This window comes from Struthio camelus, chromosome 18, assembly GCF_040807025.1.
Source record: "Struthio camelus isolate bStrCam1 chromosome 18, bStrCam1.hap1, whole genome shotgun sequence".
Lineage (NCBI taxonomy): Eukaryota > Metazoa > Chordata > Aves > Struthioniformes > Struthionidae > Struthio > Struthio camelus.
In genome coordinates this window covers 8,259,132-8,277,484 of record NC_090959.1, presented here as the reverse complement: position 1 = coordinate 8,277,484, position 18,353 = coordinate 8,259,132, and the positions used below count along the sequence as shown (strand labels likewise).

Genomic DNA, 18,353 nt, shown 5'->3' with positions numbered 1-18,353 from the left:
ACACTTTCCTCGTAGCCTGGGAGAGCTGGAAGACCCCCGGGTGCATCAGTGACATCCGCCGGCAGCGGAGGAAGGCGTACGGCCCAGCGGCCGCCGGAGGGACGCAGCCAGGCTGCCCTGCACACGAGCTGCTACCCTCGTGCAACAGGCCTTGCGATTACAATGTCTCCCTCATTAGGCCTCTTCTCCTCTGTCACACACATGCTCCACTGGTTATTTATGAGAGAGGGTCTGTACTGGCACTTGCTTGGTATTCACTGCAAGGGTTTCCTGGCTGAGGCAGGCATGCGCCAGGCTCGCGTCATCCAGCGCACAGGGGTTGCTCGGAGAGCACAGCGGGATTTCTGGACTTGTCTGCAAACATCTGGCACCAAACTTTTAAACAGCCAGAACTGAAAACAATTCTATTTAAAAAGCAACCCCCTGTTAACAAAAAAGCAGATTCTAGAATAGATATTAGGGAAAAACTAAAAATCAAGCAGATCCCACCTGTCAGATTCTGGGTGAGGCGTTTGCGAGCTCTCCTCTAAGACCGGAGCGAGTGCGTTGACCCAGAAAGGAAGCTTGAGATCCTCCTGCAAAGGTCCACATTAATACAGTGCGCAGATAACTGTTTATTATTGCACGTAATCCAGCAGAACAACCGACAGAAAACTCTGGACAGTATTACACAGATGGTAGTAAACGGCTTGCAAAATCTGTGATATTTTTTGTGAAGAGTGAAATGTATCTGCACCTTCGTAAGACCTGAAAAGTTTAACACCATATCCTCGTCAGTTTTGAAATCATGCACTTTGAGGTAAAGTTGTTATTCTGCATCTAAGAAAACAAAATCCCTAAGGGGCTATATATTTATTTATATATATCCATATCTTAGTGCAATATGGATATATTTATACGTCACATAAAAGCAAATCTACCTACTTTTCTCAGAACGTTCCTAGGAAGAAAGCACATAACCGAGCGCACATCACATGCATACAAAACTGGGGCGGGAGGGGGGAATTGCCTTAGCATTGTTGAAAAAGATCCATTTTTATGCTTAGTGAGAAATAAAGGCCCCTCAGGTCTCTCAACAGAAATCGTATTGGTAGTTAATGAAAGCAGCTGGCATACTGAAACTGCAGAGCTGGCAAGTGAGTGCCAGCAAACAGGGGTAAAGCAATGGAGCCTGGGTTCATAATACACTTATATTCAAGAAAAGAAAAAGAAAGAAGCAAACTGCTACTAAACTATGCTCTGTGGAAGCGCAGATGATGCTGCGCAGCTTTTTCAGGACTGGTACAGCCGCGTGGCTTTTAGAAAGGGATCGCATTCACTTCTCCCACAGTTAACACCACGTATTTGCGACTGTGCCAACATTCCTGAGCTAAATAAGGCTAAAAAATAAACTTGGTTCACAAAGAGTACTGAATTATTCTCACTCTCTTACGGCATAATTAGAGGAGATAAATTAGGTTTTGCCCTGTGTCTCTAGGCAGTGTAAACCCCTGCCTGTCTGCCACACTGTCTTTGAAATCCTTTCAGATTAGCATTTGGAGCAGACTGGGTATCTGTTTTTCCTCATCCATCATTTCCCCACTCTTTCCAGTCCCTCAGGTTTTCTCAGCCTGTTCTGCACTGTGGGACTTCAGGATACAGAGGTGCACAACTGACTATAAATAACATTTCTGATTATCTTAAAAAGGGATATAAAATATATATTGCTTTTAAGAAGAAAGAAACACGTCCAAGCGCTCAGCCTCACACTAAACTAACTTCATCTGTGCCGATATTTCTAAGTTCGCACTACTAAGGGTCAGAGCAGATCAGGGTGGAAACATTTCCCTTCAAATGTCGCTCTCTGTTGCAGCTCTTGGGAAGGAGCAGTGTGTCTTGCCAAGGCCTCTAAGTCTCTCATGCAAGAACAGCAGCCAGAATTTCCCCTCCGTACTCAACCACTGATCAAAGTCTGGCTGCTGCATACTTTTCAGCCTAACACCCAAATACACTCAGGTTTCTGCACCTTTTTGCTTTCAGGAATAACCTAACCACTCCCACGACGGTAATCCCGCATCCACTGGCTGGAAAGTCAGCTCACCGCCTTGGCGAAACTTGGCTGGGGCTTCGACAGGGAGCAACCTGTGGGTGTGCAGGCTGCTTTTCTGTGAGCCACCTCCTTTTAATCATAACTCGCACTGTTTTCATAGAAAAAGGGGAGAAGGGGCAAATTCAGCACATTTATCTATTTCCTTTCCAATCACAGCAGGATGCAACCTGCGGCAAGATGCTCCTGCAAGGACAGTTGGTGGCGACAAGAGAGAGCTGGCAGGGTGCCTGGTCCCTGCGGGGCCCCGTCTCCCCGCGGCACTCCCCGCTCACATGGGTAGCCCTGGCTTCGCCGGTCCCGCGAGCCCGCACAGTGCAGCCCCTGCCCGTGGCTCCTCCGCAGGCACATCAGGGGATCCTGCTGGAGTCTGCTTACACTTCAACATGTCCAACTTCACTTGCTCCCCCTCTCAATCCTCTATAGGCAGAAAACAATTCCAGGCAACAGGGAAAGGGAAGGCTTTTTGTTCGGCCCTTTGGGGGACTTCCGAGTGCAGAGAGCTGCGCTGTCCATCCCCAGCCGTGGCGTGGCTCTCACGAGTCATTTTGGTTGCTGTATATTGCTTCATCTCCAGGACACGGACGATTTTCTTTGGGAAATCTCTGACACAGAGTCAAATAAGGGAGTTAAAAAACACTTCTGAGTGTGCATGGATGAGACCTTCATCCATTTTCCTACAGCTACAGATAAATCCCTCATCCCTGGAACGATAGGACAGTTGATGGCTTTGGTGATATCAATTTAAGGCAACTGTTATTTCATACAAAGAAGAGAAGGAGGCTGAATTGCAGAAATCCTGGCTTTTTCTTGGTAGATTGCAGAGGCCAGCCACAGACTGGGAGCAGGGAGGCTGAACAGATCTTCAGGAGCTTTCGTTTAAGGTTCATGTTTGCAGTGCAACCTTGGGATCTCAAGCCCTCCTCTCAGATGTTTCCAGGTGGCTGAGAGTTTAATCCCTGCCAAGGTCTGTGGTCTCCATCAGCAGCAACGCCTGTTCCAGACACACATGAATGGAAAAGTCAACAGGGAGCAAAACACAACCGCCACGTAACCATCCCTGTCCACCCGATTGTGCTGGGAGAGGAAGGTACCCTGCTCCGCAGCGCCCTTGTGGCTTGACCCTGTCCTTTGCATGCTGCAGGATGTCTGTGGACAGATTTGGTTCGAATCTGAAATCAGACCTTTGCAGAAAAACATTTAACAAATGGTTGGCACGTTTAAACTAAGTTGACCACTGAGATTTGCTGCTGAGAGAAGACAAGATCAATAAAGGTCTTCAATTCATTTCCCCCGCGGCTTTCACCTGTGCAGTCTGAATGGGGATTAATTAGACTTAAGAAAGCAGTGTCTAACTGAGTAGTTTTATTACCCAGGAGACCCCAGGAGAAAGCAGCTCAACACCCTGACAGGAGCTAAGGAGGAGCCTCTTGTATTATGTTCAAGCGGGAGGACTAAGGGTCAGGTTCAGCCTTCATGGGGCTTTTTTTTTTGCAATATTTCAGCCCAAGAAATCACAGCACAGAAATCTTATGCAAACTCATGACACATTCCTGTGTGCAGGAACCACCCAGGCACAAGAAACCTCACAAGTTTCCATTGCCACCAAATCCAGATGTAAACCGTCATCCTAACTCAGGTGGAAGACCAGAGTGAGCTCCAGTTTAATCTGAGTTAGATGCAGAAGTCTCAGCTCACATTTACATTAAGTAACACGACTACATAATGACAGTGGCAGAACTAGCGCTGGTGCAGATCAGAGCTGCAAACTTCACGTTTGCACATTTTCTTTATGTTCCTGCCTTGCTGGGCTGAGTTCCAATAAATATTGCAATGCACGAATTACCTGGCAGCAGTGGCCACGGAACCGCAAACTGAAAGTGTCCCTTGCAGCGTATGTGCAGAAAAAAAAAAAATCAAGTCACTGCATATGCAGGCAAATTACAACTAAAGTAGAGAAGTAGTACCTACTAAATAAATGCCCTTACGTTTTCATCATCATCAGTGCATCCATCAGTGAATGATTTGCATTGTCAGTAAAGCTAGTAAACCATAAAATGCCCGCAGTGACGTCTACAGAAGCCCTCAAACTGGGGATAAAACCTCACTTAGCTGTGTTTGCTCTTCTTACCTTGCCTGAGGGGCGCATCATGTCAAAAAATGTACAAATAAGATGGCCAGACCAATGTTCAATAAGATGACCATGCAGATCACGATTGTGTTAGGTCCCTGAAAGAAAAATGTCGAAACAAAGTATTATACACTACATTTCCAGATGGGGAGACAGATACAGCTGCCTGCATTCTAATATTCAACATTTGCTACCCTCTCCTGGCACACATAGGTCTGGCACTTAATAACTAGCCCAAATTTCAAACTAGTTGAATACATCATATATCAATCCCTATTCCCTGTTCTTCTCTGCAAGATCCCTCCTTCTCAGCTTAGGCTGAGACTAAATCAGACTAAAGAAGACCACGACCACATGTACAGAAATGGCAAAGCTCATTTCAAGATGTTTCTCCAAATTCCATTCCCTACCCAAATTGTCTGTCTGTAAATTTGCTGTTTTTAAGATTCACAAATTTTTTGTATGAAATTTTTCTGATTTCTGACCAAAACAAGTGCTTTTCTAAAGTCATATCTAAATGGACTGCAAAATGAGACTGCAAGAGGAGAAGCAGCAGGCTAATAAAGTGTAAGGCTTTAGGGGTATATTTGAGAACAGCAAAATGAATTACAGTGATTATTTTTTAAATCTGGGAAATCAGTCTGTGACCTGATAACACAGTTCAGCTCATAAGGTAATCCTATCGCAAAAGAGTAGAAGGTTAAAAAAAGGCACCTTTTTTTTTTTCTGTCCTACATTTCCCCCAAACTTTTCAGATCTATACCGGTTGGAAAAGAGAAGGGAACAGAAGAAGAGAAAAGCGTGAAAAATTTAGCACAAGATGTTTCTCTTCCTCAACTTTTGAAATTTCAGATTGACCTCGTTGCTCCCACCAGGGAAGTCCTCACTGCAAAGGGCACAGGGAGGACTGGATGAAATGTCCTTTAAATGTCCTCCCCAGGTTTCAAACGATTGCCCAGACTGAGCAGCGTGAGAAAAGTTGACTAGCATATTTCCGAAATCCCCGAGGACCCCAGAGAGCTCGGTCTGGAGATAAGGGCAATAGGGTGCTGGCTCTTCCATCTCTTGACCGAGCCCTGTGACCCAGCCGGGAGCTCTCTCAGCTGCACGGCTGCGCTCCCCGGGCCTCCCCACGGCTGCACGTTGATTCAGCAGGACCTGCCGGCAAGAGCAAGGAGGTTTCTTGGGAAGCTGTCACACCGCCTCCCTGGAAGGCAGGGGCACGGCTGGCTGGCAGGGGAGGGGACGGGAGAAAGAAGAAAGTCCTCCAAAAGGCTTTAGGAGCCAGGAGGAGCCCGTGGGAGCCTCTCTCGTCACGCTGCAGCCCCGGCGCGCGTTAGCGCCTGAGGGGAGATCGAAAGCTCTGGTGGCCCCTCGGGACGTGCGCCGAGACCCACGCACTGCCCAAACGTGCCGGGCGCGCGCCGGCGGCGAGGGGCGAAAGCGCCCTCTTGCCGGAGCTGGGCTGCATCAGTAGCGAGGGGGAAAAAAAAATAAGAAAAGCAACCGCCGCTTCCCTCTGAAACCCGGAGAGGAGCTGGGACGCTGCAGCCATGCCTCCCTCGGAGCCCAGCCGCGAGCCCGCCCCGCAGAAAGGCTGCCCCCACGTCCCCGCGCCGCCGCCGGGCCGGCCACCGGCCCCCGCGCCGGCCGGCCGCCCCGCAGCGTCACCTCTTCGCACTCCTCCGCCTCCGGGGCCGCCGCCGCCGCCGGAGGGGGCCCCCTTCTCGCCACCCCCTTCGGCTCGGCCTTCGCCAGCGCCTTGGTCTCAGTCTTGCGCTCGGCCGCGGCGTCGGCCCGCGCCGGGGGCCCGCGCTCGGGGCTGCGGTGCTGCCTCGGCTCCTTGCGGCGGAGCTCGGGCCGGGCCGGCTCCTGCTTGGCCTCGGCCCTGGGCGCGGGCTTCTCCTCCCGGGCGGCGGGCGTCCCCCCGCGCCGCCGGGCCTCCCCTCCGGGCTCCGCGGCCCCCGCCTCCGCTCCGGGCTCCGGGCAGACGGGCTTGGGAGGAGGTTTGGGCTCAGGGAACGGCTCGTCCTCATAGTCCACGGGCGGAGAGACCGAGGAGGTCCTCACGGCGTAGCTGTGGTAGCCCTTGAAGAGCTCGACGTCGGGCTCGTGCGCCATGCGCTGCAGCGGCTTGATCTCCATCTGCTCGGCGGGCGCCCGGGCGTTGCTCTGCCGCCCCGAGCTCTGCGAGGGCGGCCGGCTCTCGCCCGCCGCCTTCCCCGCCGGGGCCGGCCCCACGTCGGCCGGCGTGCCGGCCCGGCTGCCCTCGCCGCCGCGCTCCTCGTCCCAGCCGCCGGGGCGCAGGAAGCCGTCCTTGGGGGCGCCGGGTTTCGGCCGCTTGGCCTCGGGCGGGGTGGCCGCGGGGCTGGGCGCCGGGCTGGCTCGGCGGCGCGCCGCGTCCTTCTCGTGGAGCTGGGGGCTGTCGGGGGGCGTGGGGGGCGGCGGGGCGCCCTCCGGCCGGGGGGCTTCCTCCTCCATGTTGATGCTGTGCTCCGCGTTCTCCATGATCTCCTGCAGCAGCTTCCTCTTCTGGTACTCGGGGCCTGGGAGCGGGGAGAGAGAGAGAGAGAGAGACGCTCAGCGGGGGCCGGCGCGCCGCCTCGGCCCCCGGCCCTGCCTGGCTTGGGGCAAGACCGCGGCTCTCCCCCTCGAGCCCCGCGGAGAGGCTGCGGGATGGGGCAGGAGCTGGCGGGCGCCGCGCTGCGAGCGAGCGCCGGGCAGGTCCGGTCTCCCTCTGGCCTCTGCCGCGGGGAACGCGTCGGCGTTTGGCTAGAGAACAAAACAGCCCCATCGGCGTGACTCCGCTTTATCCGCTTACTTCACTCCCACCTTTCTGGTCCCGTCTAGCCGTGCCCCCCTCCTGCAGAAACAAGCGCGAGCGCCTCACGCCACGTCTCATAGCTGCACGCTCGCTCTGCGTATTTCTCCTTCGGGGCCTGGTTAAGGGACGTGACAAACTCCCAGGTGACTGGAGCGAGGGTGGATTTTCCGCTGCATATCCCACAGCAGAGCGTGCTTTCAGAAGGGATTTGCCACCTCCCTGGCCCGGGCGTGGATCCCCTGCTCGTGCCGCCCTCCACGGGAAGAGCGGAAGGAAAGCAGGCAGGAGCTCCAGGCGAAAGTAAAGAAGCAGTGAAAATCTGCAGCCTGTTTTTTGTGGCTTTAAGTCACATAGATGGATTATCCTAGGCCTAAAGAGGATCGAGCTCCCACCTAAGCTTTTTTACGGCTAGGAAACTCTTCCACGTGGCTTCTTTGGTGTCTCACAGTGTGGCTGAGTGCACGCTGCACCTTTCCCACGGTGAGGGGAGATGGTCATTTGGGGGTCGTCTTCTCTCCAGCCACCTCTGCTAGCAAATTGGTCCTTCATTCCTCCCTATGGGAAACGCGTTCCTTGTGCAAGGAGCGGGGCTGGCCGTGAGAGCACGGGCGTTTCACAGACCTCCCCTCCACGCTGACCCGGGCACCCGCAGCTCGGACATCCCTCCCAACAGCACCAAAATCACCTGGCACCGTCACACAAGGTGACGCAGGGCTTCCGGTTTCATCCTGTCCTCAACTCGCATGCTAACCTGTCAGCTCTTGAAATGTTTGCCATCACCTCAGTTATTCACCTATTATTAAATCTTTTCTTCTTGTTAACCCTGGGCCATGTCTGCAAAGCAAATCACCGCCCAGCTGGGGCCAGGAAAGTCAGCCAGAGCCTGGTGCTGAAGACGGCCCACTGCATGAGGCTGGTAGGGAGCAAAATCCACCAGAACAACTGGGCAAATCATGCTGAAAAACAGCCACGTGCAGTGTCCTGTGCAGGCTGATCCACTCTGGGACGGGGCCCTGCATGTTGCTGCGATACCCGTAACGAATGACAGCAACGAAGGACGATCACAGGCTCCTTAGGGACAAGGTGGGATTGCAGAGCAGCACGTCTGAAAGCAATGCACCTGCTTTTGAAAACGGCTTTGGCCTCATTCTGCTGAGCCCAAGCAACGCTGGGGGGAGCAGAGGCACAGGGCTCGGTCTGTGCTCCTGAGTGGCACAGACCCTGGTCCGTGCTGTCCCCGTAGTCTGGCAGCTCATCCCCCTTCTCTGCTCCCCCAAGGACCAGTGAAGACTTGAGCTGGGTCTGGAAATTGGAGATGGGTGCCTTCGTTCCCTCTAATAAATCAATAGTGTGATTTGCATGCTGCTAATGGGCACTGCCTTCCCTTGGAGTGGTGGCGGGGAGAAGCAGGGGATTTATTTTAGCTACTCTCCCTGTCTGCACACTCCCATCAATCAGGAGGCGACCCATTCAGGGCCATTTATTTCTGGCTGCAAATGGATTATTTGGAAGCCGTTTCAACAGTTGTTCAGTCTCCTCAAAATAGGCTGCCTGCAGCTCCAGGCTCCTTGCTATCAGCTGGTGCTTTCTTCTCCTCCTCAATAATTCACACCAGAAAACCTGCTTTCCTGGAGGGCACTGCATAGCCCTGATCCTCTTCTCCCCGCTACCTGTGCCACCTTCACCTCTGAGCATGACATTTCAGCAAGGACTTTGGCTTACATCACTCCCCCCTAAATTGGTACAGCTGTTATCCTAAGTGAAACCCAAGGATAAATACTTATTAAAGAGCTGAGGTCTGCTGAGGAGGGCTTGTCCTATGCCAAACACTGGGAAAGTGGGGCAAATGTATCTGCCCAACGCCGTCAGGCTCTCCTGGCTGTGAGACCAGATGCTACCTGAGTCCTAGCAAAATCCAAGATCTAGTATTACATTTTTTCATGGATGGTGCAGCTTTCCAAGAAGATACTTTTCTCTTTGTCATGCTTTGATTGTTTTGTAAATGTTGAGGTTAAAAGGAATCATAGGAGAAAAATTTGTGCACCAGCAGGTTACATGGCCACTGAAAGAGGCTAGGACCTGAGTGAAGCTGTACATAAAAATATGGAGAGGATTCAGGCACCTGAGTAGCAAAAAGCCGAGGACGGGCTGGTCCAGGCGTTTTGCAAAGACCATTTCAATTGTCTCATTGAATTGTCATGGGTGGAAAAAATAATCTTAGCTATCTGCCAAAAACCTTCCATCAGGAATTCCAGTTTCCTTTGCCTCTGTGCTATAAATACCCCAGTATGCAAAGGGTGAATGTGGAGCTGTGAGTGACAGCTGAGGGGCTTATGTTAGGATCAAATGACGTTTAGCTATTGTTAAGTGAAGTGTCGCACATTGGCTCGCACACGTGCCAAGGCGCTGCGGTGATTCCCAGCTTACAGCCAGCCCCAGCAGAACTGGCCATGCTTCGGTGAGATGCGGGCAAGCCTCCAGGGCAACGTCTCCCAAGCCGTGAGAGTGCAGGACGAGGCAGGAGCGCAGGGAATTTGGGCAAATCTATAAGCATGACTCTCTCCAGGCTGAGCCCTGGGAATGAGCCATTCCCCTTTCCCACTGGGTGCCCTGTGACCAGCGTTTAGCACTGGAGACCTGGAGGCACTGAAATCACGGCAGGAGTAAGCAAAATGTTTTGGTGAGTGGGAGTCACAATGGTGGGATCCTCCCCCCAATTTTGCTGCTGGCTAACGTATCGCCCTACCGTCTGCTGTGATCCTGCCTCGGCAGCCGCAGGGCAGTTGTTCTGGGTAGCAAAACCAGATAATGACCAAGACAGGATACAAATGTTGGCATCTGGAACCCTGTTTGCTGCTCTATTCCTGCTTCCCTTCGCTGGGAGGAAAACTTTCCAGGAAGAACATGTGCCTAGCTAGGTAGGCCTAGGGCAAGGTAATGGCACTCATAATGCTGCTTTTAACATTATATTTCCTATCCACTAATGCTCAGTGCTCGATCTCATAGAAGGAACCTCACAAGTGTTTTCCCAGCCAAATAATTAGCAGTGATGCTAGTGAACAAATAGGAAGTCAGAAAAAAAAGTATTTTGTATGAGCAACTTTCTTACAGGATATTAAAGACACTAATTAGCTCAGTCTGATCATACCCTGGTGCAGTGCGGAGCCCCACAGGATAAGGAATATGAGTCAGCTGTGCAAAGCTGTTCCAAGAAAAAGCCATGTCTGCTCGTGGGACGTATCAGCAGGAGAGCTGCAGATAAGACCTGAGCTCACGGCTCTGCCTGGTGCTGGGAAGGCTTCAGCCACACTCGGCTGGCCAGGTCAGGGGCAGACTTACCATGCACAGATTGGAGAGGACCTGGAGCCAGCTGAGATGATGGGCCAACAGTACGGGAACAAAGGGAGAAGCTGAAGGACTACAGGGTTTTCCTCCAGGATATGTTGACATATTCCAAGAGGTAAAACATTGGGGTAAAGCAGGACAGCAATCATTTATACTCCACGTGAATGGGGGTTGGCTGAGCTTGCAGGAAAGCAGATTTAGGATAGACAGGAGGGAAACTCCTCGAGATCTAAAGTGGGGGAAGCATTTGAACAGATTCCCTGAGGAAACTGAGACGCTTCTAATCTTACCTGGCTGGTAGAAGTCTGGAGAGAGCTCCCTGGCCATCATCCTGGCTATGCCCGACTCGTTGTTAGCTGCCTGGGCTGCCTGCTCGGACCCTTCAGCCTTAGCTTTGGCGTGAGCCGTCCTGCAGAGACAACAGGGGCGACAGTCAGTACCATCCCAGCTGACATTGGCCTGCCTCGAGCATGGGCCACAGTGTCAGTGCCAAGCAACAAAATAAAATCAGTCTATCTGGCATAATCAGAGAGCGGTTCTTCTCCTGAGGTTCCCGGGATGACTGCGGAGACACAGGACAGTTACCTGCCGGGGTCGGAGCACCGTGCCTGCTGCTGCAGAGGCACCGGGCGCCTCTGCGTGGCTGCAGCAAGCTGCGCGCACTGCCCTGACGAGCAACACCGAAGACTGAGCAGGCAGCACACAGAGCCTGCCTGCTGCAGCTGAAAAACCCAGCACTCGAGGCCAAAAGACAACATTTTCAACAAATAAGGCACACAAATGCTAAAGGCTAATTCGTCTATGAAAGCTGCGCTTTGCCACACAAGGAAACAAGGCAAGCATATTTGCAAACGTGACTGTGTGACGTACTGCAGCTCGGCAGCAGGGGCTGCAAACAGGCTGGCCACGGCGCTCCCGAGCACCGAAACCCTTGCTCAGAGGGAGACCTTAAGCCATACGCCCCAAGAAACCGAGGCTCAGTGGCAGCCTGTGGCATGTGGTGTTTTCCAGAGCTGCCCCAGCAGTGAGACCCAGCGTGGTGGAAAAGCCAGCGAGACGCAGCAGCTGGACCGGACCCCACTCCGCAGCGGGCACCTCGCGGACCTTCCCCCCCCCATCCCATCACCGGGGCAGCTTCAGAGCACAAGACCGAAGCAACGGGGACAAAGACATGGCAGCTGAACACCGCCAGCCCTGAGCTGTTGTACCTAGCCAGTATCAGCTTAACTGCACACGCGTAACCTCTGCTCAGCCTGCTGGGTCGCCTTTTATCCTGAATTTCTCTCCTTCAGCTCTCCAGCAAACAACACAGCTTGCCCATGGGCTCCTTTCCTTGGTCAGCCCGGGAAGCTGCTCTCGTCACAGGAGAAGTGCTAGGGAAGGCATGGGTATCTCCTCCGTCGCAACCTGGCGCCCTGCGCCCGCTCCCTTCCTCGCGGCGCACACCCTCCTCGCTCCATGCTGCTATCCGAGGTATTCGGCGCCGGCTGTTGTATTCCTCAGATGCCTCGTGCCCCGGACCCTGTGATCTTCATGCTAAGAGCGAGGCTCGCTTTGCTGCCCAGCTGCTTGCTATCTAGGAGGAAGCTGACTTCAAACAGCGAAATAGCACCTTAAAATAAAGGGAGGGCAAAGCACCGTGTCCCCAGCTGTGTCATTCCACCCATGGCTCGTGGAGATCTGCTTTCCCAGTGCTCTCATCGACGTGTTTCCAGAGGCTCCCAGGATCTCCTGCCCTGGACATAATGCAGAAAACACTGGCTGCACATTCAAAGCCACATTATTTTGGCATGGAGAGTTAGATGGGCAGTTAACAGCCTCCAAATGCCAATTCACTATGAATTACAGCCTTTAATGCGGTCTTCTGGTATCTGACGAGCTATTCAAATGACACCCAAAGATCCTTTTCAGATTCAGGTTGGTAGCTGGTAGTGTTTTAGGACAAAAAAAATGAGGAAAGATGCAGTTCCCACCCCAGTAATGAAAATTCTCTGGAGGAATTTTTGGCCTGACAAAAGTCAGCCACGATACCAGGATTCCTCCTTTTGCACATCAGAGAAATGCAGTAAGCAGACAAGAGCAGCTTCAGTCCAAATACTTTACAGGTGCAATGAAAAGTGACAGAAATGCTGCTGTGAAACCCTTATAAGGTAGAAGATATATATACATACCCACATCCACACAATGCTGGGTGTGGGGAAAGAATTACGTTTAGGGCATCAATCCCAATTGATAGGACTGGCAACAGTGTGACTTGACGGGGAGCCGAAAATGCTGTGCAGGGCCCTGTGACAGGGAAGAGGGAGCAGAGCTTCTCTGCTCTGTTTCAGCCTGTCTCGCTCTGGGACGCTATCCCAGTCTGCCGGAGACATGATTCACCTCCCTGCCTACGCTGGCGCGTTATCTGCTTGCTTTCTCGGCAAGCTGAGCTGGTTGGGATTGCTGTCATTCTTGGTCTTTTCATCCAAAATTATTACAGCTCCTGAAACACCCAGAGAGGCTAAGTGATGAGGCAGAAAACAGCAATTTTAAGCCTCTGCTTGCAAGCAGGAGGTCTGGGGCAGCTCAGAACAGAGCAAGCACCTCCTTTTTTGGTAGCATATAATCAGCATGATTAATTCCACTATAATCTGGCAGGGGCCACGGGGGATGCTTCTGTGCTTTCTGTGCCAGGGGAATCGGAGTGGACTTGGCGTGCTCTGTGTGCGGTGCAGGAGCCCCAGATCGGCCCACGGGCTGATCCAAAACGCCCTCAACAGCTCCTCCAGGGTCTCCCCGTTTCATGGCTGGGGAAGCCACAGCTGGGGGGGTGAGAGACAGGGGATAGAGACAGGTCTATCCCTGGGGATAGAGACAGGTCTCTGGGGAGAGACCCATCCTGTCCATCTTGGCATAGGAGATTCATCACATGGAGATAAAATCCTCCCTTTCAACCGCTCGCTGAACAGGCATAGACTATACTGGACACTTCCCACCCAGACCAGTAGCCACCAGGCTCCTGCTGGGAGGGGAGCAGCAGCTCCCGGAAGCAGAGGGATCCTTTCCCAAAGGGGACTTCTAAAAAGGTAGTCTGGGAGCCGATGTGATGCTGGCGACTGCCCCTCTCCACTAGCAGGGCACAGAGCAGGACTCTGCGATGGTAACATCGAAGTGTTACCAAACACGGGTGCAGCAGCTCTTGGCCTCCTCTGCCATTGCCCAGCAATGGGGATAAAGCAGAGGAGCAGCCTGAGGGCGCTGGATGCGACACGGCAGCTCCTGATTACACTAATCTCCTGGAAGCCCCTGTTTGGTAGCTGGAGATTTCCTTTCTCCTGGAGAAGCTGGAGGATCTTATCTGGCTGCTGTGTGGGGTTCAAATAACACAATTCCCGCAGGCAAAGAGACGGCAATGCCAGGAGAGACCACGGCCGGGCTGCTGCGGCTGCTGCAGCGATGCTGTGGGTCCTCGTGCGCTGTCCAGCTCGGAGGAGCCGAGGTGCCGATGACCGCGAATCACTGCGACCGAAAGCCCAGCGGGGCTCCGCAATGCACCGCCTTGGCGGAGACGGGCGCGAGGCCAGGGAGGCCGCGGGGCAGCTCCCGAGCCAGCCCCGTGCGAGGCAGGAGCTGGCGGGGAGCCTGCCGCTCTCTCCAAGGGAGCGGAGGAGGACCGGGCTCGGCGCTGGGGCAGGGCAGGCAGCAGACACCGTCCAGCTGGCAAGGCAAGAAGGGCTGGTAGCTAGTCCTCAGACGCAGCGCGGCCAGGCCTGAGTCTCAGCTTCCTGAGCCCGTCTCAGAGCTCCGACTGCAAATCGGATGGCATCAAATCAGAGGGCATCTGACTTTGGGATCCCCCCCCCCGCTCTGGAAACGTGAGCAACTGCTGTTTTGCCCCGGTCCGCCCGCTCTGCGCGACATGCCTGAGCTCTGCTCTTGTCCCACTAGTTGCAAAGCCCTCCAGAAGCTCCTTGTTTTGGGGGGAACTAAGATGAGCACAGCTGCAGCATCAAATCTGGCACCTCCGCTGCCCCACGTGGTGGCCCTGCCGGCCTGCTGGCAGAGGCAGCGGCGCAACATGGGCTGCGGCCGCCCCGAGCCCTCCTTTCCGCCTTGGCGCCAGGAGCTTCCTCCCTCGGTGGTGATGCCGATACCCTGCTCTGGTCCCGCTGTCGCTTAGGTCATTTATTATGGAGGCCACCAGGTGACGAAGGTCTGGGTCACGGAGACATTGCGCTGCTGCCACCCAAAAGCTCTGCTGAGGAGTTGGTCACACAGTGACAAAGCGCAGTCTGCAAGAAAGGGCCCAGCCATAACAACATCTAACTTTTATAGAGTGTTTCTGGATTTTTTATTTATTTGCATGGCTGGCAGTGCCTGGGAGCTCAACACAAAGAAAAAAACTCGGTCTCAGCTGCAAAGAGGTAGGCAAATACCAGCCGCCCTGGGGGAGTCCAGCGCCCGCGCCAGGCAGCAGCAAAGCCTCTCCCTGACCATGGCCCCAGGGCTGCAGGGCACGGCGGTAAAAAAGAGCCTCAGGCAGGTTTGAGGGAGGCAGTAAGGTGATTTTTGAACCTTAGATATGAAATACATACGAGGAAGAATTCCTTCTTCAGCAAGATCTACTCAAAAAAATAGAATCAGCTTTTGCAAATAGAAGTATGCCAGCTTTCCATGACAGGAATATAAATTCAGCGTTTTTCAGGCAGCACTTGAATCGGGGCCACGTTTGTTTCATTTACCGCTCCATGTGCGGTCAGCCGTCAGCTGAAAACAGCCTGTGCAAAAACCAGCAGAAGAGAAAGTTGGAGGAGGGCAGAAGGAAGGGTGAAACTGCAACAAGACCAAGAATTTTAGAGCACCCAGCGGCAGAATTCAAAAGCCCTTTTGCAAAGCAGTGCTGGAAAATTACCACGAACATTAAACACATCCAGCGGAGGGCAATCAATACAAAGAGGGGCCTTTCGAAGCCAATGCCAGAGCCTCCTGCCCCGAACAAGCCCGTAAGAGCCAGGAGAAGGAAGCTTCCCGGTTTCATCCTTGACTGTCTCCCCAGGCAGCACAGCTAAAAATAGCTCTGGTGAATTCTCTGGAGCCCCACGGCGAGACGAGGAGGAGGCACGTCCGCGATGAAGGCAGCCCGCCGGCCCGGCCCGGCCCTTGGACCACGTTGCTGTGTTTTACGCCTGCAGGACGAGCCGGTTCGCGGTGATGGCTCTGGACCACGCTGCCTCCCCGGGCAGGGGTGCATCGAGCTGCGGCCGCACGGGTGGGAGAGGGAGGGTTAAACGCGTCTGCCGTGTCGTTTGCTCCTCTGGCACAGCTCTGACACTCTAATTGTTTTTGTATTAGTGTGCGGACGGAGCACCGCGTCCGTCCTTCCTGGCCGTCTCCCAGAAACGCTGCCCAAATCATTCCTCTGACTGCTACTAAAATCCCATGGGGATACACGAGCCGCAGCTGAGCGTGGCTGCTAACAGGTGAGACCCAAAGCCAAGCCCGCAAGCCTGTCTCTTCGGATGGTTTATGTGGTTTTGCACATCCACATTGGATTAGACTGTAAATGAGACTGGAATTAGTAGAGAATACTGCAAATACCAGACGGGGCTGGGGCACCTACAGGTGCAGAGATGACCTTGTAGCTAGAAATAGGGGAAGAGCTCAGCTCTCTGCCCAACCTATTTCACATGCACATACTAATGGAAAGAGGGATGCATCCAGCACCGTCCTTCCTTCTCCAGGACAGACTGGTCGCAGGTTTCTGAGGAAGCGGAGAGGAAAGCGGAACTGCCCACAGGATCGCTGCCATGTCCGACATGGACAAGTGCCTCTGCCAGTGAGACCGTGGCTTGCGGGAGGTCCCTCTCACCGCCAGCCCTGCTCAGCGGCAATCGGCACGTGCTGCACTCCAAGCACAGCAATAACACGGCGCGGGGAACACAAGCAAATATAGCGCTTTCCAAAAATCAGGTGTGTGGTGTTTTGCCCTTCTGAAGAAATTTAAGAAGAATAGTTTGTCTTGGCAGGGACATCTGTAGTGCTCAGGGATAAAAGGAAAGACGGAGAAGTGCTTTTACTAACGGTAACGTGGTCACTTCTGTGTTCGCATTGCGGAGGGAAAGGACGCACCAGCATCTGAGCAGAACAGACACGCTCTCTGGCTTCTCTCTTTTTAGCACCATCTTTGTATTCATGTTGCCTCTATCCTTGGGGCAGCCTTTTCCTCCTGCCCTTCCAGTCCATCTCCCTTTCGCCTCTCCCTCATGTCTGCCTCCGTACACACGTAGGTACCAGCAAACCTCCATCACCTGCTCCCCTCGTTTGCCTGTAACTGGTCCATGGCGCTGCATCCCTTGCTTGTCCCACAGTCAAACCCGTCCGTCCATCCCATCCCAGGGGCTTCCTGCCCTAAGAGCTATACATCCACTTCACTATCCGCTTGCTCTTTTTGTTCTGCTGTTTGTGTGCATGGTATCCATCCAATTCAGACTCTGACATCCTTGAGCAGAGTCTTTGCTGGTTTGCATTAAGCGCTTTGCACCTGCAGGGTATGATCTACATAATGACTTACACCATAAATCAACACAAACCACCTCCTAAAGGAAACACCCCTATATCACTAGAAAAGAAATCCAAAAAGATAAACCATCCTGACCTTGTGGAAGTGCTCTGCCTTCCAGTCTCCTTTTCCATGCAAACAGTTCATGAAATGCCCTAAGATTTTCACTCAGTGTATCAGCTCTTATTTAAAAGTCATCCCACTATGTAAATACCCAGCCTGCTTAGCTGGATCAATAGGACCTTTTCTCCTTCCTTTCAGCATAAAGGGCGCTGCACAGGCCGTTCGTCTGGGAGAAGAGCATCCTTCCCTGCAGAGCGCTGCAGGGGCACAGGCCTGGCACCGCGACCTAACAAGCTCAGCAAGCATTAGTCTTTATGATTACTCGGTGAATTTTTAAAATACCGAAATGTTATCCTCAGCTCTAAATAGCTTGAAACCACTTGCATCTCTTACCAAAGGATACGTCCCCACAGCACAGTTACAGTGACATTAATCTCCCAGCAGACAGATCCGCAGCTGTCCTCAATAGGACGACTACGCAAGGATCCTCATCCTGCACAGGGGAAACTTGCTGCTTTAACTTTGTGCAGCTCATCCTGCTCACTCCACGAGCCGAGCGATGCAGGGAGGGGAGCAGCCGTGGTGGCGCACGGCCGTGCCGGCTCGCGTGGGGCCGCGACGGACGGCAGCTGCTCGGCTCCTTCACCCGCAGGCCCTGTGCGGAGACCTCGGATTCCAGCCAGCAGCTGCCCAGAGCCAGCTCAAAATGGGTCGGTGCAAGCCAGGGCCTGCCAGCACGCTCCTGGGGCCGTGGCGGGAGCCGGGGCGGGCGAACCCGCACGGCCTCCGGGCTCCAGCCCTGCGGCCGAGGGATGATGGAAACGCAGCTCCGCACTCTGCTTCTGCTCTTCCTGCTCTTAGGGCCACGCGGAGAGGCTGGGGCCACCCGCCAGGCTGCGAGAGATGCTGTGCCTCAGCCTAGCTGGGAAGCACCTCGGGAGACCATCGGCAGAGCTAGCTGCAGGGAAAAGGAGGGATGCTGTAGCTTACAGCAGGAGTGCCTCCTGCCCCGGTCCTGCCCGGGGAGAGCAGGGAGTGGGACACGGCTGAGTGCGGAGGAGCGAGTGACCTGCTTGTGGTTTTGACCCCCTCTTCAGCAGCAGCCGGAGCTGCACAGCCTTCGGACTATGCACACACGCCAGTGATTTATTTCAGTTTATACCATAACATAACAAAAGGGGCTCGGCTAATGCTCTGGAGACCCTTACTTAATTAGCTACTGCAGCAAGATCAAAGCATGCTGCTTATCCCCCTGATAAATGCATCAGGGCTTCTTTACGTGCAGTCAGGGTCTTCCAATCTTCAGCCCCTCCAGGCCTCAGTACCAACACTGAACTGACTTAGGCTATTCCTTGCCAAGGGCAGG

General features: G+C 53.7%; 1 protein-coding gene across 1 annotated transcript in view; it reads right to left on the bottom strand.

Moving 5' to 3' along the window:
* Positions 1-594: 594 nt before the first annotated feature.
* Positions 595-18,353, bottom strand: part of JPH2 (junctophilin 2) — a 38,617-nt gene continuing 20,858 nt past the window's right edge. The window contains exons 3-6 of the mRNA XM_068912674.1: positions 10,677-10,795; positions 5,889-6,763; positions 4,218-4,315; positions 595-3,080 (exon numbers count right to left, since the gene is read on the bottom strand). Coding sequence (XP_068768775.1) covers positions 4,235-4,315; positions 5,889-6,763; positions 10,677-10,795 — 1,075 coding nt within the window. The 3' untranslated portion in view covers positions 595-3,080; positions 4,218-4,234. The remainder of the gene's footprint in view (positions 3,081-4,217; positions 4,316-5,888; positions 6,764-10,676; positions 10,796-18,353) is intronic.